Consider the following 23703-nt stretch of genomic DNA (forward strand, 5'->3'; position numbering starts at 1 on the left):
AGGTCACGCATTCAATATGCTGATAAAATTTTGGGAGCCTTGTTTTCAGATTAGGTCTATAATAGTTTTGGTCTAGTGTCTCCCCCTTTGAAGAGGGAGATGATTGCGGCAGCTGCATGGGTGGGCAATTTGCTGCGTGGGTGCAGAGCTGTTGACCGGAGTAGGGGTAGCCAGGTGGAAAGCATAGCCAGCCGTAGAAAAATGCTTAATTTAAATTCTCGATTATGGTAGATTTATTGGTGGTGACTGTTTCCTAGCCTCAGTGCAGTGGGCAGCTGGGAGGAGGTATTCTTATTCTCCATGGACTTTAGTGTCCCAAAACATTTTGGAATTTGTTTATGTAATCACTGTTATGTTGGACGCATTAGATCACATTTAAACAAGGGCATATACCCTTAATAGAAAAGTTTAAACCCATACTGCTGTAATGAAATGAGTTGCTGTTGCGCCAGTCACTTCTGTTTGCTGGTCATGATACATGTTGAGTGATTTTATAGTCTAATCATTTTCTTTTATATCCCCATGTAGGTTGTAATGAAGCCCTCTGAGCCAGTAACAATTACACAACATCACTGTTCATGTGTTGATGGCAGTGCATTATGCAACCACAGTTGCATTACTATTCCAGTCTGCACACTATTCCAAGATGGGAACACCAATCGTCCCACCTGTGCGCGGCTGGACAGATACCAAGCAGCAGTGGCATGCAGCCATGGACTAGGTTATGTTTATATAACTATACCACATATCAACATCATATGGTTATAATCACATCATAAAGCTAATAAATGATTTAATGAAAACTTAAATCGTCTCATGATTAGATTTAGATTAGTGCCCTTGTACTGTCTTTTTACATGGTCTCCAACCTGGGCCCATAGGCAAAATGACCATCACCAAGCCAACCAAAAAGTGTATGGCAGAAATAGGGATTAGTTGAGTATTCCCTAATAGCCAGTATAGTAGGTGGTCTTGTCCTATTACACTTTGACTATATACAATTATTTAATTTCAGGTGGTGTCAAGTATTGTTTAGATTTGCTAACCACAGCGGCTGCTTTGCAGAAGTACACTCTACAGTGCCCTTCTTGGAACGTTCCCTAACCTCTCAGTTTTCCAGATAGAAGAGGCATACAAGAACTTTGACCCTCTATCCAAGCCATTGATCTGCTTTTAGTCAACTCCCACTTTGGAAAGGTACAGGTGGGGAGCCTCCTGTCTTACCAGCAGCCTCCAATCACTACGTGACCATAGTTCACCATAAGGAGACACCACCATTCCCTTCACTGCCCCTGGATGGCTACAGACTGGAGAGCAACTTTAAAGGCTGCACATTTGTGCTCGGTGAAGACCAGCTTCACATAGTCTCTTCATGTGAGAGAATACATAGAGACCCAGTGGTGTTCTCACTAATTAGAGAAGGGTGACTGGTACTACTTTTGTGTACATGCAAAATAAAGTTCTTAGGCAGGAAAGACTAAATAACAAGGGACAGGCTCCTTTATCTTTCAATTAATTTAAGAGAAACAAACTAATATCTGTCTTTGCAATTAATTAATCATTTAAAATATTCAGTTACATTTTTCTGTTCTCTTATCACTGTAAATAAAAACTAACATTTTGTTTGGAGGATAAGCAGAGGTGTTTTATCAATAAATGGACTACAGGGTGTTAGACAATGTGGATGGTCACAGCAACAACAACAAAAGGACAGAATCATTGCAGTAGTAGCTCATTGCTCCTTGGCCCATGCCTTCACAAGAGGCCCACACTGGTAGTTTTGTAAAGAAGGTAAGCCACAGCCCAGATGCAGTTGATGCTTCCCATCAGTGACATGAGGATCTCCTTGACATGGTAATATTCCACTGGAATAGCAAAGGTACTGCTCCTTTCTTCAGACGTCTAAGCCCACTAGAAGGTTCAATGAAATCTTATTTTCCTAACTTTCAATAAAGATGCCGCACCAACTAATAACGTTAACGTCGTTAGCACTAACTTTTGCTAGCTAGCTAGCTAAAGAGACAGAACACAATCGAATTACAAAAATCACTAACTGAACGGATAAACTGAATTTTCTACAAGAATGATAAACGCTATATAAATATGATTATATTAATATACTGAGGTAATGATAAAAACGAGGCTAGTACTGTACGGCTACAATCAGGCTTACAGGAAGCTATGTATCAGGTCGGAAGTTGAGCGGAAGTGGGCGTTGCTACGTTGTGCAAAAGGTCTATTAGTTTAAATTTAAATGTCTGCATATGAATGTTTTGCTCATTATCCTTCAGAAGGAACAAACTTTCAGATTGACAAAGCATTCCCGCGCTAAATAATAACTTTTCTGATGCGTTAATTAATTATGAATGGACGGATTTTAAAGGGGAAATCGATATACGAGCGATCAGAAGGATAATGGTGATTGGTCATTCCGTTATTGCGTCTCTGAATAGCCAACCAATGGGCTTAGAGGTCTCACCCGGTTGTTGTCGCGGGAACTTTATGGAGCTATGAACACAAAACACTTGTTAGCTGCTACTGTAGTATAACAGTTTGTAAACAACCAGCCATGCATGTGTAGCTAGTTATACATGCATCACACTGACTAAATATTTCGGTGGAGTGCAGATAAGATGGCTAGCTAGAAGACACTGTTGCCAGCTATAGCTAGGTGGCTTACGCTTACTTAACTAAAGCCAGCGAGCTAGGTGGCTAACGCTAACTAAAGCCAGTTAGCTAATCAGCTTAGATAGCTAGTTACCATGCTAGCTAGCTAAAACCAAATCCTTTTTATAACTGCTACAACTGTCAGGGCTAGCTACCTAGCGAAATACACTAGCTAAATAAGCAAGCTCGACAATATTGTGAAAAACTACATCCACGTTGGTTGCCTAGGTAACTAGCTAGTTCGGAAGTTAATTAAAGGTTGAATCGCAAACGTCTCACTATTATTATCCTGCCACTGTTATCCTCCCATTTTTTTGAGGCAAGATACCCTAGCTAGTTACCTAGCATCTTTGACTGGAATCATGGCACATCGACTGACGAAAGATGAGCTTGATGAACAGTTCGAGCAGTTTTTGAAAGAGGTGAGTTTAAAGTTACTGCAGACACGATAGCAGCACTATGTCTGCAATTCTGTGTGTTCATAGCTAAAGTTACTCACTAATGACGGCTCTTTATGTCCACACCAAAGATGCTGATAAACAATCTTTTCATCTGTGCCCATACTACTATGTATTCACCCAACCAACTAGCTAGATGGCTACTTTAACCTAGTCACCATTGAATTGTATTCAGTCTGTCTCAGATGACTCAGTGGATTTGGGTGGCAGTGCTATGCACTCCAGTGTTCTGGACAGCTTGGGCAGAGCCTCTCAGAAACCACCACCAAAGAAGACATCAGCTGCCCCTGTGCCGTGGTGGCAGGAGGAGGAGGACAGCGAAGAGACACCTGGCAGAGGTAAGCAAAGCCAGGGATGTGTAGGTTGATGTGCTTCAGTTCAGTTAGGATTCTCTCTCTCTCTGTGCGTGTGTGCGTGTCATTGGTTCATTCTGTGTATGTGTCTTTGTGCTTGAGTGTTTCATGACATGCTGAAAGGTTATATCTTTAGAGGGACACTGTGACTATGTGCTGATTTCTCATCTGCTCTGTTATTCCTGGAACATCTGTTGCATTTAATTTCAGCATCATAACATGTCCATCATAATCTGTTCCCTGCTGCTTCTCCCCTGATAATTATGGTTTGACTCCTTTCATGAGTTCATCTTTGATTGGTTTACATCAGTCGACTCTTCATGACGCATTTGTATATCAGTCTTGTTGTTCTCTAGCTGTCTGCCCCCCCCTTCTTCTCTCCTTTCCCTTACATCTCGTCTTTCCTTCCACCTGTCCCCAGCAGAGGCTGCCAAACGCAGGTTCACTAAACCCAAAAAGCCCCAGCAGCAGGCTGTGGTGAAAACTCAGGAGGATGAGAGTGAGAGCAGCCCAATGAAAAGCACCCATCAGGGTATAGGAATCACTACTGTAACCCCTAGTTCCTTAGGGCCACACAATGGCACATTGTCTCCCCATCATTGGTGTTAGTACAGTGACATGCTGCCAACCATCACTTTCTCTCATTAGCTTTAGTCCTGGCCTCTAACCTCTCCTTTGCTATATATATATATTTTTGCCTTAGATCTTCTCTTCCTCCAAGCTAACCCTTAAATATTTCTAGCTCACATTTAGTAGTTCTCTCCTTTTGCCCACCTACTCTTTGAGGGTGTCCCTTTCACTGAGATCCTTTTATTTGTGTGTACAGAACATGATTCCTTTCCATGATCTACTCTCTTATCTTCCATTGGTTAGCTGTCACAGTGGAAGCCCCCACAAGGCCCACCCCCAAACCTCGCAGCAAAACTCTGGATAGGCTCAGTCAGCTGGACCTGGTCCCTGGAGCCAATCAGGATGCTTCTTCTCACATTGCTGCGGGGACGGAAAATAACAGCCCAGAACACGACTCCTCCCACTCTGCCAGGCAGGGGAGCCCTCCCATGAACGAGAGCTCCCGTAATGCATCAGGAGAGAGGAGTCCTGAGGAGAGTACCTCTCTCCGCGACACACCAGTGGACAGTCACAGCAGTGATAGTGACTCACAGAGTCTTGAAGAGGGTAAAGTCGTAGCAGCTAGACTAGATACAAATCCCCAAAACCCTGGTAGACTAGTAGTTAGACTAGTATGGTATAATGATAGTAGCTAGAGACAGATCCAAACCTGCTGCCCTGGCAGACTAGAAAGTAGAGGCTAGAAGTGGATATTCAACATCATATGACTGTAGTCTCGTGTTGCCACACTTCCCAGACCTGTATCCACATTACAAAGCTGGAAATCAAGGTTTTTATGACTTAAACCATGATTAACCATGATTTTTGTGAAATATGGATTTAAAACATTCTCTTTACTCTCTTTGTCTCCTTGTCACTAATTTTCATATTTATTCATTTTGTTTTCCTCTGCTAAGGGAACAGTGTAAATTAACAAATTAAATGCATAGCTTTGGGGAAAAAATAAAGAACTTTCTGGACCTCAAGGGCAGGTGTTATGGTTACTGGTGCTAAATCCGGTCGTGTTCTGTCACCGCCAGAAAATTCAGTGTGTTGAGGCGAGCTGTGAGCAAAGTATTTTACTGTTAGTTTCAGCGCTTCATTTGGGCAAATTCTTTCACTAGTAAAATGACTCCTAACTGCTTTTACTAGTCTAACTCTGGAGAGCCTGGCATTAGCTCTTGTTTTGTTTTTACCATAACCAGCTCTTGTTTTGTTTTTACCATAACCAGCTCTTGTTTTCCATTCTGTAAATGTCACAATGATCATTCAGTGCTGAAATGGAAAAGTTAGGCATGTTTTGCCATGGTGAGACTTGGGAAAAACTTATTTTTTTTTATCTTGACAGCTATTTGTATTCCAAAACCATTTGAATATTTATGAGGATATGGAGCTTTTCTATAGTACCCTCCCTCCAGTAGACTGACAGCAAGTGGTTGTGGAGCTGAGATCAAAGTTAGCTCTACTGCTCTGTCTTCTCTCTTTTGTGTGTGCTGTTCCCCTCTTAAATGGACTGCATGGCCTTTGAGGGGCTCTGCAGGCCTGTATACCCCAGGAAGTCAATCTCCTGCGAATGATAAAAGGCAGAGCTAATGAGCTACATTACCATAGTGGAGTTTCAAACACGTCCTGGAATATTGACAGCTTGGTGTCCACATGGATGGACTCCTTTTTTCTTTTTTTTTTAGCTCTTTAAAAAAAAATGGCTGTCTGCTGAGCTGTCTGACCACAATAAGGACAATACAACAACCACAGGTCCTCTTTCAATTCAGGAAGTAGCCTAAAGCAAGAGCAATTTCTGTTTCCTGTAATTACCTGAATTGAATGGTCAATTTTTTTGTTCTTTTCCAGGATTCCTGAGATCTGAGAAGACGTTCTGTAAGTCTCTGAGAAGATCCCAGCCCATCCAGGAGGAGGAAGAGGAGCTGCAGCATCAGGGAGTAGAGAGGGGTTCGGAGGAGGAGGGGGGGGCAGAGCCTGTCATCTTCAGCAGAGACAGTCTGGAGCCTGAGGGTGAGTCTGCTCAGGAGGGATGGATAGATACTCTCTCTATGATGTCACCAGATCTAGCTCAATCCATTGCTAATCTGACATCAGGGTAGTGACATGAAAGCAGCTGTACGTGCCAGATTTAAACTATTTTACTTTAAACTCTTTGAAAGTAGCAATGGTTGAAACATGTCTGTCTGTGTCTGCCCGTGATTGTGTCTACCCAGACTCTGTGATGGCGTCCGGACCAGGTCAGAACGCTGCAGTGGGTCTTGGTCTGGGCATGGACAGCCTGGAGGAGGAAGAGGAGAAGGCCCGCTTCTTTGCCCACCTGGAGGGAGGTGTGTCCTCCACCATAGACTACTCCAGACTCAACAAAGATCTGGATTCCACCAGCGCCTCCACCACCGCTACCACCCTCAGGTATCTACCACACTCCACGACGCTCAGGGGGATGTTGTCTCACAATGGTCTCAGATTGGTTTTGCGTTTCCACTTTCGAGTGGTTAAGGTTAGGACTTTGTGAAGACAAGCTGATCCTAGATCTTAACTAGGGGCATCTTCACTCCGGAGCATGACGCTCCGAGTCGCCCCAGGCCTAGCTGTAGCTGCCTTTTGAAGCCACTGCTGGGGTTGTCCCAAGGAGACCCTCAGTTTTGCAGACAGTGGCTGGGTAAGGTCATTACTGTCACTCCCAGCGTGTGATCTGTGAATGACACTTGTTCTGCTGTTTCTCCAGGAAGGCGGCTGTGGCGGGGGTCGGTCAGAGAGAGGAGGAGAGAGCTATGGAGTCTGACCGACTCTCCCCAGGTAGGACAGATGATGCACTCATAGAATTAGGAATTATAATAATAATTTAATATGATCTCTATGCTCACACTACTCCAGACCTTGCTTGGTTCAATAGGTTTTGTAGTTTAGGGGGGGGGGTTGCGCTTTTGGGACGATTCCATTGGTTCAATTGCAACATGCAAGCTCAATCAATTGCCGTTAAGGTATTTGAAAGGAAACAAATCCTATTTGAACCCAGGTCTGTTGTCATTTACAGTGGCACTCTGTCAGACAAGTACTTGCACATACCTCATCTGCATGATTGTAGCTCATCAGTGAATCTGTTATTCTGTCTGTGCCTGCTGCAGCCTCCCCCCACTACAGTGAGGATGAGGACTTTGAAGATGAGGTCATTGAGGAGGTGAGACTAGGTTTTATGCGAGTCTGATTTGAAAATTGAGTCATTTAGTTCTAATAACGCTTTGTAAGGGAGTGATTTGAAACAGAGGTTTAAAGTTGGTTGTAATTGCATCATTTAGAATTGCCCCATGATGAGTTGTAAGCAGGAGTCGTTTGTGCTGCTCACATGCTAATCACTCTGGGTTAAAAAAAAGCCACAGTTTATAAAGGTAATAAGGCATTCAGCAGTTATCCCATCTCTCTCTCAAGAGGTAGAGTGAGAAGAAGGGGTCTTTAATGGCGGGTGTGCTAGGCCTTGTCTGTGATTGGCTGAATATGTGGTGAGTGACTGACTGCATGGCTCTTCTGTTTTGCTCATCTCGTTTGTTCTCTCTCCCTTTTTCTTTCAGGAGCCTAAAAGGCCTGCCATGCTCACCAAAGGTAATATAAACCAACATCCATTTTTCTTTTCTGGGTCAGAGTGGGTTTTTAATTCAGCACGAGTATGTGTTTCATGTTTTATTAGCCGTATGTACTGCATACACATGGTTTACACCGTCCAACTAAATGTTTACTTGCAGTTATCTTCTCGACAATGCAGCAACAATAATAAAATAGAAAAATACGAACCTAAGGTAAATGGCTCTGTAGAACAGAATGAACATTTTAGCATAAGTATAATACAGGAAGGCACAATATAGTCCAGTATTTACATGTGTTTGGGGGCAGGAGCCAAGTGGGAAGCAAGTCTTTAGTATGTGTGTTAGTGCTGCACGATATACAAAACTTCGGTACTTTTTCGATACTAGAATTCTTGTTACTTTCGGTACTTCTGTCAAATGTGTCTCACGACGTCTACAGATTGAAAGAGGAAAGTCTGTTCCTATCAGCACAGCCGATGTTCCCTTGTAGCACGAGAGCACTGTGCTTGCTCCTCTTACTCATTGCTAGCCTGTCCTGAGGAATCACTGCACTTATGCTGCACAGAAGGTAACACTTAAGTAATGCAACAAGGAGTTAACACTCAAATAATTTCAGTGTTGAAACGGTTAATTACTGTTCACAAAACAATGTCCATTACAGGCTAGAACACTTTGCAATGCAATTAGATACCGGTAGCTTTCAGCTTTGTAGGCTAACTTGCCTTGCTAGCTTACAGCTGACGCTAACATCAATTCACTACCCTGGTACCTTGTTTGTGATATGAAAATATTGCTGGCTTCAAAGCTGATTCTCCCCAAAAACTATCCATTCACGTCGTCTTCCCCGCCTCACGTCTCTCCCAGTCAAGATCATTTTTGCTCGAGCCTTATGGAAAGCCTTCTGTGTCTTTGCGTGTCAAAGATACGTCAGATTTTGACACGCATTGACCCAAATGCCGTTCCATAGAGCCTCGAACTGACTGTGTGTGTGTGTATGATGTCATGGGTCTTAAAAGAGACAGCCCACACTTTTCTTAAAGAAATGCAAATGTTGTTGATCAGTACAATAAAATAAATCCCAAATGGAAGGGAAACTGATTGTTTTTCATCTGTAGCCCCATGAAATCAGCCAAAACAAGTTCAATAACTTAATACATGCACACCCACTTATTGCTTCATCTTATTGCCTATCCAGTTCAGTTTTCTGTGACTGGCTAATACGCCTTCTGTTTTTGCTGTGGTATCGACTATCGTGATTGTATCGAGCATTGTGATACTAGACCTTGTATCGTGACAACACTAGTGTGTGTTGTGTACAGAGTATGTATATACAATGTCTCTGGTTCCTCCAACAGTACCCCTGTTTCGCAGGCATGTGATTTATTCCTGATGAATCATTTCCTGTTTTTATGACACCTTCCTATATTCATTCAGTATTGAAACTGACCTGCCCCTAAAATCAATATTCTATTTGTCCTGATCACATCATTTCCTGGTGTAAGTGTCCCTCCATGATTCTCTGGACTCGACCGGTGAACTCCTGCCCCCTGGAGCGGACAGTGACACCAACGAGGAACCAGGGAGGAACCAGGGAGCAGAGTCCATCGAGACGGCACTACCAGGTGAGACCAGACCCCTAGGCACTTATGTGGATTAGGTTTCATCTGTGTCAGTTTGGTGGTGGAGGATGATGGTGAACCTGGTGGTGTTCCTGTGTGGTCTGTGTAGCCCAGTCGTATGGCCAGAGTGGGGCCAGTGAGATGGAGGCTCTACAGGAGGCCTACAGACAGATCAGTGGCTCTCTGGAGGACTCAGACCATCATCACCACCCTTCATCACCAGTCAGGAGGGAGAGGAGGAGGAAGAGTAATCCTGTTCCTGTCTCTCCCTCTGTACCTGAACTATCCAGAGGAACACTACTAGCACCAGTCTCCACCACAGAGTCAGGTTGGTCGGTCTCCACCACAGAGTCAGGTTGGTCGGTCGGTCTCCACCACAGAGTCAGGTTGGTCGGTCAGGTCACCACAGAGTCAGGTTGGTCGGTCGGTCGGTCTCCACCACAGAGTCAGGTTGGTCGGTCGGGTCACCACAGAGTCAGTTTGGTGGGTCTCAAACACTGTCTTTGGTGAACCAATCAAGTAAATAGAATATGGTTTTCAATCGTAACTAACTGCAGATCCACAGATGTCCGTCCTTATTCATATCTGACAAGATGGTACATTTGAAGTTGTAAGATTGTGTTGAGGTGTTACAAATGGACTTGAATTTCTGATTGATTGATTGATTAACTTCAGTGTGTTTTCTCAGAGCTGCCCACTGCAGAGGAGCTGATGCGTCCCATCCGACCAGACAGCATGGACGACACAAGAGGCTTCACTCTGCAACCTGCTAGGTGAGTCTACAGCTGTCTGTCACAGGGCTGTAGTAGGGAAGGACAACCGACACTCTCTGGAAGGTACAGAATGGAGTGGATAGACGTTAACATGAGCTGTGTGTTCACAGTGGGACCCAGTTCACCTCAGAGAAGACTGGCCAGTCCTTATGCCATAGATCCCGTGAGTCAAGCCCAAGACGCTCAGCAGAGCCAGACACTCCTCCGGCCTCCCCAGGCCCCCGTCCCAAAAGCATCAGAGAGGAGGTACAGAGGCTGATGAAGCAGGATCAGGACAGCTCCTCCCCTGACCTGACTTCCACTAACCCCAGCAACAAGAGAAGCCAGCAGGTATGGGCCGGGAACGGAGCCCTTGTTAATAGGCACTAAACCCTACCATACATAACCACACTGATTCAGGCGTTCACACCTACCTGAACTGTTTCCACATTACATAGCCATTGCTCCGCCGTGCCTCATCCTAATATTTTATATATTTCTTAATTCCACTCTTACTTTTAGATTTGTGAATTGTTAGTGACTACTACACTGTTAGGAAGACAATAATTTCACTCCACCCGCAGTAACATCTGTTAAATATGTGTATGTGACCAATAACATTTGATTTGCATCAATGGTGATTATCATTTACAATGTAGACGGTGACATGGCAGTGATTTGGATATTGACAATATATTTTGCATAGGTTCCTGGACGCTCTACGGTACCTGGTCCCTTCACATCCTCGTTGAGGAAGCCTTATGTTTCCCCTGGCAGAGGTAGAGTGGAGAGTAAACCATCAGCCGTGGCCACCAAGACCTCTGGAGCAAGGAAATCTGGTCCTACCAGACCTGGGGCTGCAGCCAAGCCCCCCTCTCCTCTAACCCAGAGGAAGCCTCTCAGCCAGACAACATACCAGGGCCTCAGCCCCCTCCTCTCAGAGACCGATAAAGGTAGGAGAAAAATAACTCCTCACACATTGACAACCAAAGCTAGTAGGTGTAGTGTAAGTGTGCTTAAAAAAATATATGTTGTAGAGTTAGAACTATATCTAAGTAGTATAGCACATAACAGCACTAAAGTATAATACATAACACTAACATTTACCACATGTTGCTGTGTGGTTGTACTCATGATCCAGACTAATGTTGCTGTGTGGTTGTAATCCTGATCCAGACTAATGTTGCTGTGTGGTTGTACTCCTGATCCAGACTGTGGTGGTCTGAGGGTGAGCAGTGAGCTGGTGGCAGGGGTTCAGTCCTTCGCTGCCTTCCTCCAGCAACAACATCGGATGGAGACGAGAGGTCGCCAGGATACCAGTCACACGGTCTCCTGGGAAACCAAAGGTCAACAGGAAGCCAGCCAGACTCAGACTGAGTGTCCATCAGAGAGGAAAGTAAGTCAACATACTGGAGTAGTTTTTCAGTCTGTGGTGCATCAGTGTGCTGCAATTTCTTTTCAGGTAAGTATGGTATTTTTCTCCATTCACCTGATCATATGACAGGGGTGTGACTTCTACTTTGTTACATTATCTAACTCAGCTGATTGCTGATTGCTCTTTGCTCTATCATAAGTCTGACTGATTTCAGTTTGGATCTTATGTAGTGTGTTCATACCTGGATGAATATAGCAGTCAATTTTTGTTGCCTTCTTGGTGCCGAATTTCACAACATCTTTGTTTGTGCAATATTTTGTCCTTCGATACACATTCAAGTGCTAGCAACTATCCATTATAAAAGACTCTGACCATGTGTTACCCCTCTGTCTGTCAGAGTGAGCCCAGGGAGGAGGGCAGGTCTGGGGAGGTGGAGGAGAGCCCCCTAGTGTCCAGGCTGAGACTGCAGCTAACCCAGAGGGAGAGAGAGATCCACACCAGAGAGGAAGAGCTACTGCTGCAGTATGACACAGAGGTCAGCTCACTGAGACAGGAGAACTACCTCCTGCAGAGCAAGGTAGAGGGACACACACACACTATTACATTCACATGGACAGTCATATCTCTAAAGAGCATAGTTCCATCTGTTTGGCCACTGGTGACTTCCTACATCCTTCTATTGTAACAGAAAAGAACATGTTCTCCATGACTGTCAGAACAGTTTAAAACCCCTACGTCAGCACTCCTGTTGCTATGGCACTTCTCATTTTATTTAGCTGCTTTGTGTGTCTGGCTTTTGTAATACTGTTATTCAAGCTATTGAATGAAGCAGTTTTGAAGGACCCAGCTGACACAGGAGCAAAAATAAAATATTCCATTAAACGATAGCATGTTATCTAAGATATCTCTGCCGTCCACTGAAGGCCAGTTAAATTGTCTCAAACTGTATTTTGTGAACTCAACTGTAGTAGATGCATACATAACTCGTGTATTATTTGTGATGTGTAGTTGTGAGTCTTGTCCCTTGTGTTTCAGCTGCACAGTACAGAGGAGGCCAACAGCAGGAAGAAGGGCCGGTTGGGTCGCGGTCTGGACGGGCCCTTGGACCCCCTCACGGAGGACAAACTCAGACTGATAGAGAAAGAGGTGAAGGAACAGGAGACCATCATCCAGGGATACCAGCAGGTCTGTACACGTCTGTCTACTCTGTGATTGCTTGGCTGTCTCTCTTGGTGTTTACTCTTCCAGTCTGTGTTTTAAGGAAACAACACTTAAATGTACTGCATTTGTTCAGAGCCAGGCTGGCGGTGACTCATTGGCTTTGAATCCATCCCAATTACCCGGAGTCTCTGTGACTGCTGAGGTTATATGTATACAGGCCACTGTTCAGGGTAATGGAACTCCTCTGTTCACTGACTTAATTCCAGGGGGGGGTGTGGGTTTAGCAGGCAGCACAGTTTTTTTCCTCCAGATTGTGACCAGCTTAGAGATGTGACACTGTGTGACAATAACACTGTCTGATAACCTCTCATAATCACAGAGCCTACAGCCGAGCTCCTAGAATCAGTGGCTACAGTACACACACCACCAAGGTGGAACTGTAGCAGTTCTTAATTAGGCATGCTGAATGCATTCCCTCATCTCACAGCTTCTAGTCATATTCCTTTCTAGTTTGATCTTATGTGTGTTAAATGCGTAGAACCGGTATTTCTGATCAAACTAATTTACCCAGATGGGCCTATGTGATTCTCTCTCCTTGCGGTGTGTGTCGGTAACAGGAGAATGAGAAGTTGTACCTGCAGATGAAGGCTCTTCAGGCTCAGAGTAAACTCAATGAAGAGGCCATGTTCACAGAGAACCAGAGGCTGTTAAATGAACTGGCCCTTACCAAGTGAGTTGGCACATACATATGCACAGACACGTACCTATCCACGTCATTGAATGTTAACACTGACGCTTATTTATGCCCAGGGAGCAGATGAGCAACTCGCCGAGGACTGTGGGTAATGTAGGCTGTGTGGCCCATATTGAGCGCATCACACAGCTGCTGGGCCAGATGCAGGCAGCACAGGTGAGTGTTCAGTCACGTCACACAACCACCTCTAAACAATCAACTCATCTTAAAAGGGAAAGACCAGTCTCACCTTTGTGTGTGTGTGTGTGCGCACGCACAGAGGACTGAAGAGAGACTGGTGGAGGAGACCCACAGGCTGAAGCAGGAGAAACAGGCCCTGGAGGTGGACCTTGAAATGATGAGGAAAGAGAGAGACCTGGCCAAAGCGCAGGTCGTCAACACCTCAGGTTAGTGCGTGAGAGACATGGAGGCTTGACTGGAATCAAACCTCTTGTTTCTACTCCCATAGGACAATGTTCCATGTTTCAAATCCAGTGACTTTTCCAGACGTGTGGTTTAAACCTCCTTTAAAACTTCCCATTGTTGTGGTTGACAGTCAAGTGGAGCTCTGACATGCTGTATTGTCCTTGTCTCTGCCAGGGGATAAGAGCTTTGAGCTGCAGGTGGCAGAGGACAGGCATAAGGAGGAGGTGTGTGGTCTGAAGAAGAGGCTCCAGTGGTATGCTGAGAACCAGGAGCTGCTGGACAGAGACTCTGCCAGACTGAGGGCTGCCACCGCAGACACACACAAACTCACAGAGCAGGTAGGACCCCAAAGCACAGAGCAGGTAGGACCCCAATCGCACAGAGCAGGTAGAACCCCAATCGCACAGAGCAGGTAGGACCCCAATCGCACAGAGCAGGTAGGACCCCAATCGCACAGAGCAGGTAGGACCCCAATCGCACAGAGCAGGTAGGACCCCAATCGCACAGAGCAGGTAGGACCAACTTGACCTTATTTGAGAGTGTGTATTGTATTACTGTCATTTCCTGTAGGTCAGTATTTTGAATGAACCGTTTGCTCCTCCAATCAGGTGGAAAAGCTGAAGATGGAGGTGGGGAAGAGAGCCAATCAGAGTAAGACTAAAGAGAGAGCTGGAGACGCTAAGAGGATACAGGACCTAGAACGACAGGTGAGTCAGTTGAGAAATATTTCCTGTGTGCGCGTGCACGTATCCCTGAATAGCGGCCTACCTCTCCTTTCTCTCGTGACTCATGCCATATTTCTGTTCCCCCTCTCCCAGGTGAAGGAGATGGAGAAGATTCTCAGACAGAGGAACCCTAACTCCCTCCCAGCGCTCATCTACGCTGCAGCCAACGCACCTGCAGTGGATGAGGATGGAGGGGCCAAGAGCTCCCCGCCCACTCAGACCAGGGCCCTATTGGAGCGGCGCATCCAGAGGCTGGAGGCGGAGCTAGAGAGCCGTGACGACGAGGCCAAACGCAGCCTCCGAGCCATGGAACAGCAGTACCAGCGGATTAAGGTCTGTTCATACTCTCAGCTGAGTGGCACTGTTATGTACTCATACAACCCTGTGTTACCATTCCCTGTCACTAGCCCTCAGTCCTGTACCAATTAGCACTCTACACATACTTACAACGACTTAGTCACAACCGCTTCAAACTGCCACTTAGAACTACCTGAAGATGTTCATCCTCAACACAAAACACTCTGAATGTCCTCTCTCACACAAAGGAAAGATAAGAACAGGGTGATCCTTGCTGTTCCCCCAGTTATCTTCATGTCTTTTCAGAGAGGGGTCAGAGGGCAAGTTCCAACAGCCTTGTACAACACTTGAATTGACAGTTCTGTCCGACTCACGGTGGAGACCTTGGGGATGTCAGTGATTCATCCTCTGTATAATAGTTGTCATCATTTCCAAATGTGTGATGTCATTAGTCTTAATGTTCCATTAGACCAACACTGACCAGGGGGGGAGAAGCTTTTTCTCAGGAGATGTGTTGTGAGATCAATAAATTGTATCAATGGAAATAAATCCCCTAAATATAAAAGTATACTAATTTACTGTGTGTGGTTGTAGCTCCAGTATGAGCAGCAGATCAGTGATCTGGAGCAGCGGTTAACCCAGAAACACCCGGTCCAGACCGAGTCACCTGGGGTCTGGCAGGCCCAGGTCTGCTCCCTGCAGCAGGAACTGGAGCTCCTGAAGGAGAACCATCAGAGTAGAGGGAGAACCCTACAGGCTGAGGTCCATTCCCTACAGGAGCAGCTCACACAACAGGCACAGGTAGGCCTACCTCTCTCTTGTCTACTTAGCCCACCTAAGAGGAAATAAGTCTCAGTGATTCATCCTGGGTAATTGTTTACATGTATGTAATGTTACCTCGAGCAGGTGTATTTTATTTAAATAAATCAATTAATCAGTCTACCACCGAGCCAGAGAGAGCCCCCCAACGCAGCCCGTCCCGACATCAGCGCCAAGCAGAGACGGCCCTGGGGGTCCGGATAGAGAGACTCAACCAGGACCTGTCAGCCAAGACCCGCAGCGTCCAGGAGCTGAGCCGCACCGTGGAGAGACTCCAGAGGGAGAGGAAGACCATGCTGTGTGGCCCTGGCCCCAGATCAGAGGGCCGTGTTGGGCCTGGGGAGGCCAGGCGGCAGGCGGCCGGGTCCAAAGGACCCATGGTGGTGGTGGTGGCTACCCCAGGGGAGAGGGGAGGCACGGTGGGAGAGACCGCAACGTTCCCTCCCACTCAGGATGAGAAGGACTACCAGCCCACAGCGTTCACTGGGAGCCACATCTCAGAGGTGCTGCAGGAGAGCGAGGGGTTAAGGCTGCGTCTGGAGCAGCTGGAGCTGCAGAGGGACAAGGAGAGGGTGGTACTGCAAGCTGCAGCCGCACAGGCCCAGGCCGAGCTGCGCAGGTATGTAGACACACACACACTCATTTTGAATGGTTTATTTAGACCCACAATAAAACCTTTCAGTAAAAAGGACTCCAGTAGTTCAGTGGTTGTACAGGTGCCTGACTCATTGGTAGAATGTTGTTCATTGATGGAGCTTCTATAAGGCTTTTCACAATTGTGTACGGACACAGTTTCCTCCATACAGACATACTGGAATATTCCTGCACAGTTTACAGCCATGTGCTCATTGTTGATCTTGTAATATGAAGAAATAAAACTTTAACGTTTTAAGCTAAACAGTCTGATCCGTTTCATCAGCCTCATTGCTTTTTAAATTATGTGCAGCGGTTGTATTTATATTGGATCTATCTTACATTTCTGTCTGATACTCTATGGTAAAGAAGGATGGTAATACATTTTGTTTTGTCAAGTAAAATGGTGTTACAGAGAGAAATTGGGGGGACAAGTAACCTAAGCTTTTGGACAAGTAACCTAAGCTTTTGGACAAGTAACCTAAGCTTTTGGACAAGTAACCTAAGCTTTTGGACAAGTAACCTAAGCTTTTGGACAAGTAACCTAAGCTTTTGGACAAGTAACCTAAGCTTTTGGACAAGTAAAAACATCTGTCTCACTTGTCCAAAGGACAAATGGCAAAGAAAGTTCATGTCAAGTCCTGCACCTAATGATCTGTTTTTCTCTGGCAGCCCTGCAGCAAACTGCAGCCCACACTAATGCACTTGTCCGAGACCACCAAAAATAAACTCCCAAAAAGGGCTCTCTGATCCGAGGCTGGTGGTAATTTATAGCCGAAGCCTAAATATATAATTGCAACACACTCATGCACTCAGAGAGATTTCAACATGATTCTCAATCCCAAATAGACCCCTAATCCTTACACCCTAGGCATGCATTTGATACATGCTTTTGATGCCGTCCCATTCATCCATCCATTACATTGAAATAGTCCTCTGATTTTTAAGTCACACCAGCCTTTTTATAAACGTTGCGTTAATTTCGCACTAAATATTTGCGTAAGCCATTTCTGAAAAGAATGCGTACGTATATATACCATCCCCTTCGTTTGAGGAAGACTACTGATTAATCAAATATTTAATCAATGTTTTTTGTTTAAAATGCTTCACATTACACATTACACACAAATATATATACATGCTTCCCAATAGAAATCAGACCAATCCTAAAACTGAACGCGTCGTGAACAAGCATTATAACTCCGCCTGGAAAACGCCAATCATTCACCTATTATGGTGACAATAACAGTCTTATTGTTCCAGTTCATTTGGAACTGTTGGAATTAGCCTAAAGTGGTTTCTAATAGAAATGGCAAACATTTTTCATCTTATTATACTTTCCTGTTTTTTTGGGGGTTTTTTTACGAGTGAGTGTCATCCCTTATTTGCATAAAATACTACTTGCCTCCTTGCAATGCATTACTTCAACCACTAGAAATTGTGTGTACGAATGGTCTAAAGTTTACGAGGAGGTAAGCTCATTCTCACGTCAACTTTAATTTTGTAAATGCCAACTTTTTGTCTGCATGTTTTGTGGGTTTTTTTTGTACGTACGTTTTGTTGTAAATAAGGCCACAGGTGTGCTGACCACCAGAGGATTAGGGTTAGATGATATGTGACGGTGTGTCATGTTTTTACCTATCCTGCAGGGATACTACATACCTGGTTTGAGGAGTTTGTGAGGATAACCTGTACTGTGAAAGTGGCCAGGTCCATTTCTAACGAACCTGCTCCAAGGCATTTATCCTGAATGAAGTGTCTGAGCCACGAGTTGAGGATGAATTCATTCAGATTCCCAACCTCTCGCAAAGAATATGTCATCCCCTTCGTTTGAGGAAGACTACTGATTAATCAAATATTTAATCAATGTTTTTTGTTTAAAATGCTTCATATTATACATTTAGTAATGGCAGAATGCATTTGAAATTTCATGCACAGTACAAAAGTTGGTAATGCAATGATTTTATCAATAGGAGTGGGGGGGGGGGGTGCTCATGCATTGACAAGCACACCAAAGATGACATTAACGATAAATAATCAAATAAAGAAGGCACTTCTAAAAGGGTCCTACTAATCACCCCAAAACAACCCAAACGTGCCTGAAACAGCTCTGGTCAAAAGCCGTGCACATTAAAGGGAATAGGTTGTCATTCAGAACACAGACAGTGTCCCTGGTCATTCAGAACACAGACAGCGTCCCTGGTCATTCAGAACACAGACAGCGTCCCTGGTCATTCAGAACACAGACAGCGTCCCTGGTCATTCAGAACACAGACAGACAGCATTCAGAACACAGACAGCGTCCCTGGTCATTCAGAACACAGACAGCGTCCCTGGTCATTCAGAACACAGACAGCGTCCCTGGTCATTCAGAACACAGACAGCGTCATGGTCATTCAGAACACAGACAGCGTCCCTGGTCATTCAGAACACAGACAGCGTCCCTGGTCATTCAGAACACAGACAGCGTCCCTGGTCATTCAGAACACAGACAGCGTCCCTGGTCATTCAGAACACAGACAGCGTCCCTGGTCATTCAGAACACAGACAGCGTCCCTGGTCATTCAGAACACAGACAGCGTCCCTGGTCATTCAGAACACAGACAGCGTCCCTGGTCATTCAGAACACAGACAGCGTCCCTGGTCATCTGGTGTTGGCAGCACCTTGTACCAACATCTGTACGCGCCAACAGACAGGACACACTGATCTACATACTAATCACAGGTAATCTCATTGAAGGAGGATAATTGTTTCAGCGGGGTCGCAGAATTAGCATTACACAAGCTGAATTAAATGTAAAAGGCTTTGAAAATAAAATGTTTGGTATCTGCTCAGTGCTCTGTTGACGTTTTAGAGATGCTTGTTTTTGTGAGATCTGAGAACAGGATTTTCACATTTAATATGAAAAGCATATACTAAAACGTGAAAATACTACATGTCATGTCTCAATCTATATCCATCTTACCTCCTATATTGTTTGATGTCCTGTGGATTTTAGAAAAAAAGATGATGAGTTCAATGGGAAAGTGTGTGTTACTGTTTGTAGGTCGTAGTGAATATGAAACCAGTTGTATCGTGCTCTATTGTGTTAAATGAGGAAGGGCAGCAGAGGTTTAGTAGCAGCTTGGCCTGGCTGTTTCATGACATCACCATATGAATTATAATCAGCGTCACTAAAATACAGTCGATCAAGCCATTATTGACATCGAAACGTGAACCTGAACTGATCATTTGGGTGGTTTTGTGTTGTTTTGGCTGCCAGTTTGTTGTTTTTGTGTATTTTTTGGGTACCTGTTTGTGGTTGTTTTGTCTGATCGCATGTTTGGTAATTAGTAGCACCATTCTAAAAGCCTGTTTTACACCATATCCTGATGGATTTTGTTTAATTTTGATCTCTGCATAAATCAAATGTGGCACTGACTCGCCCATTGATTGATGTTTCAGCATTGTCTCAATGAAGAGTTCAGCGTTTGGCTAGCCACGTGCAATATGCACACAGTTACAAGCCTGCTAAGAGTTGGTGGCAGGCGGACGAGCAATATTCGTCATACGAATTAATCAAATCAAATTATAAAGCCCTTCTTACATCAGCTGATATCTCAAAGTGCTGTACAGAAACCCAGCCTAAAACCCCAAACAGCAAGCAATGCCGGTGTAGAAGCACGGTGGCTAGGAAAAACTCCCTAGAAAGGCCAGAACCTAGGAAGAAACCTAGAGAGGAACCAGGCTATGTGGGGTGGCCAGTCCTCTTCTGGCTGTGCCGGGGTGACGATTATAACAGAACATGGCCAAGATGTTCAAATGTTCATAAATGACCAGCATGGTCAAATAATAAATCAAAGTGGTTGTCGAGGGTGTAGCAAGTCAGCACCTCAGGAGTAAATGTCAGTTGGCTTTTCATAGCCGATCATTAGGAGTGTCTCTAGAGAGTTGAAAACAGCAGGTCTGGGACAAGTAGCACATCCGGTGAACAGGTCAGGGTTCCATAGCCGCAGGCAGAACAGTTGAAACTGGAGCAGCAGCACGGACAGGTGGACTGGGGACAGCAAGAAGTCATCATGCCAGGAAGCCTGAGCTGGAATGTGAAGCTGGCGAGCTTTAGAAAACCCTGAGTAAATCTAGCTAACATCGTAGTTACCCCTCTGGCGCGCTGGGTTAGAGGATGCTAAATGATTCATGGTGGTGTATCTACCTGTCCTGCAGGGTACAGCAGCATTCAGCAGAGCAGATGTCCTCTCTCAGGGCTGACCATCAGAGGGAGCTGGAGAGCCTGCTTACCGGCCACGCCCTCGCCCACTCCTCCTCTAAAGTGGCCGAACTGACCAATCAGGTGACCGCGCAGGAGGTAAAGGCTCACAATGGACCAATCACATGTCAACTGAAAGTTATTGGTGGTGTTCCAGGTATAACGTATCAACTGGATAAATGGGTTTGTTTTTATGAACCTTCAGATCATGGTTCAGCATCTGCGTGACCAGGTGAAGGAACTGCAGGGGACCAAGGATGCTCTGGCTGTGTCCAAGCTGAGGGAGGACACCCTACAGAACCAGGTACTTGTGATAACATTTATCGTCCTCAACTTCATCAACACACTAGTGTTGTCACAATACTCATTATCACAGAACTTGAAGTGTCATAGCAAGGAAACAACACAAGGTGACTATTTCCTGGGGAAAGCACAACATTAATGCTTGTTTCATCTCTTTATAGCTGACAAGGCTGTTGGAGGAGCTGAAGCAGGCCAAGGAGTGCCACAGCCCAGAGCTCCGACACTTCACTAGCCTGGAGAGAAAGATCCACAGCATGGAGCTACGACACACTCAGAGGGAGAAAGAGCTCCAGCAGGTGAACACACACACACACTCAGAGGGAGAAAGAGCTCCAGCAGGTGAACACACACACAGAGGAAGAAAGAGCTCCAGCAGGTGAACACACACACAGAGGAAGAAAGAGCTCCAGCAGGTGAACACACACACACACTCAGAGGGAGAAAGAGCTCCAGCAGGTGAACACACACTCACACAGAGGGAGAAAGAGCTCCAGCAGGTGAACACACACACACACACACACACACACACACAGAGGAATAAAGAGCTCCAGCAGGTGAACACACACACACAGAGGAAGAAAGAGCTCCAGCAGGTGAACACACACACACACAGGACAAACACTCCACAGGTGAACACACACACACACACAGAGGAAGAAAGAGCTCCAGAGCACCAGCACACACACACACACACACACAGGAAGAAAGAGCTCCAGCAGGTGAACACACACACACACACACGCACAGAGGAAGAAAGAGCTCCAGCAGGTGAACACACACACACACACACACACAGAGGAAGAAAGAGCTCCAGCAGGTGAACACACACACACAGAGGAAGAAAGAGCTCCAGCAGGTGAACACACACACACACACACAGGAGGAAAGAGCTCCAGCAGGTGAACACACACACACACACACACACACACACACACACACACACACACACACACACACACACACACACACACACACACACAGAGGAAGAAAGAGCTCCAGCAGGTGAACACACACACACACACACAGGAAGAAAGAGCTCCAGCAGGTGAACACACACACACACACACAGAGGAAGAAAGAGCTCCAGCAGGTGAACACACACACACAGGAAGAAAGAGCTCCAGCAGGTGAACACACACACACACACACACACACACACACAGAGGAAGAAAGAGCTCCAGCAGGTGAACACACACACACACACACACACCACACACACACCAACACACACACACACACACAACACACCAGGAACAAACACACCAGCAGGTGACACACACACACAGGAAGGAGGAAAGAGCTCCAGCAGGTGAACACACACACACACACACACACACACACACACACACACACACACACAAGAAAGAGCAGGGAAGAAAGAGCTCCAGCAGGTGAACACACACACACACACACACACACAGAGGAAGAAAGAGCTCCAGCAGGTGAACACACACACACACACACACACAGGAAGAAAGAGCTCCAGCAGGTGAACACACACACACAGAGGAAGAAAGAGCTCCAGCAGGTGAACACACACACACACACACACAGAGGAAGAAAGAGCTCCAGCAGGTGAACACACACACACACACACACACACACAGAGGGGAAGAAAGAGCTCCAGCGGGTGAACACACACACACACACAGAGGAAGAAAGAGCTCCAGCAGGTGAACACACACACACACACACACAGAGGAAGAAAGAGCTCCAGCAGGTGAACACACACACACACACAGAGGAAGAAAGAGCTCCAGCAGGTGAACACACACACACACAGAGGGAAGAAAGAGCTCCAGCAGGTGAACACACACACACACACACACACACACACACACACACAGAGGAAGAAAGAGCTCCAGCAGGTGAACACACACACACACACACAGAGGAAGAAAGAGCTCCAGCAGGTGAACACACACACACACACACAGAGGAAGAAAGAGCTCCAGCAGGTGAACACACACACACAGAGGGGAAGAAAGAGCTCCAGCGGGTGAACACACACACACACACACACACACACAGAGGAAGAAAGAGCTCCAGCAGGTGAACACACACACACACACACACAGAGGGGAAGAAAGAGCTCCAGCGGGTGAACACGCACACACACACACAGAGGAAGAAAGAGCTCCAGCAGGTGAACACACACACACACACACACACACAGAGGAAGAAAGAGCTCCAGCAGGTAAATCCACCCACAGAAAGAACATTGAATAACACACAATGACCAAACACTGAACATTAACACATATGCCCACGGTGCCATCCTGCAGGTGATGGGTCAGACTCGGCTGGTGGTGGAGGCTGAGCAGCAGTCTGAGGTGGAGCGTTGGAGGAGGCTGGCTCAGGGGAAGACCCGGGAGCTGGAGGTCTTCCGTCTGGAACTGGACTCTATCCTGGACGTCTTGAGAGAACTTCAGAGACAGGGAGTGGTCATCCCTGCTCCGGACCAGGCTTCTGCTGTACCTTTCAGCTGGAGGACCTGAAACATGGGACATACGCTCTTTCTAATTACTTACAAATCTGTCCTCATCTTGTCTGATCTGAAAGAATTGACCAGGCGAAAGCCAGCTTAATGATGAGCTTCCACTATTTAAGTCTTTTTTTGTTCAGTGCAGATAAAGGGGAGAGGGGGATTTGTAAGCAATTGAGAGCCAACTCACACATCCTTTAGGAGAACCCATCATTGTGCTGAACAATCAGGTTATTTCTTTTTGTAGATTTGTATTTTTATACTTGATGATTTTAAATGTATTAAGTTATTCAATGTGTGTTACAAAATATTGTTCTATTTTGTATAATTTCTTCCTGTGTGTTTTTGAATTTGTAACAAGTAAAGCACAAAGATAAAACATCTCAAAGGTGACTAACAAATTATTCAAATTCACACTTTGAAATTGGCCTATTGGCCTTTTTCCCCAAGATGACTGTTA

General features: G+C 45.6%; 1 protein-coding gene across 3 annotated transcripts; it reads left to right on the forward strand.

Moving 5' to 3' along the window:
• The first annotated feature begins 2030 nt into the window (after nucleotides 1-2030).
• cep162 (centrosomal protein 162) lies at nucleotides 2031-23631 on the forward strand. Of its 3 annotated transcripts, XM_052494591.1 has the most exons (29): nucleotides 2031-3089; nucleotides 3301-3463; nucleotides 3903-4010; nucleotides 4352-4654; nucleotides 5939-6100; nucleotides 6304-6499; nucleotides 6816-6886; nucleotides 7216-7268; nucleotides 7657-7687; nucleotides 9171-9290; nucleotides 9397-9615; nucleotides 9976-10060; nucleotides 10171-10390; nucleotides 10746-10992; nucleotides 11251-11435; nucleotides 11812-11991; nucleotides 12450-12599; nucleotides 13193-13305; nucleotides 13386-13485; nucleotides 13589-13715; nucleotides 13909-14072; nucleotides 14343-14441; nucleotides 14553-14792; nucleotides 15351-15557; nucleotides 15695-16194; nucleotides 20413-20554; nucleotides 20661-20759; nucleotides 20920-21054; nucleotides 23044-23631. In XM_052494591.1, exons 1-29 carry the CDS (start codon nucleotides 3030-3032, stop codon nucleotides 23254-23256), a joined length of 4692 nt encoding a protein of 1563 aa, XP_052350551.1. In that variant the 5' UTR covers nucleotides 2031-3029; the 3' UTR covers nucleotides 23257-23631. The 3 variants fall into 3 exon arrangements, with proteins under 3 accessions (XP_052350551.1, XP_052350553.1, XP_052350554.1); XM_052494593.1 differs by lacking the exon at nucleotides 3903-4010; XM_052494594.1 differs by lacking the exons at nucleotides 3903-4010; nucleotides 4352-4654 and having other exon boundaries at nucleotides 2217-3089.
• The last annotated feature ends 72 nt before the right edge of the window (nucleotides 23632-23703 follow it).

Source organism: Oncorhynchus keta, chromosome 34 (assembly GCF_023373465.1).
Source record: "Oncorhynchus keta strain PuntledgeMale-10-30-2019 chromosome 34, Oket_V2, whole genome shotgun sequence".
NCBI lineage: Eukaryota > Metazoa > Chordata > Actinopteri > Salmoniformes > Salmonidae > Oncorhynchus > Oncorhynchus keta.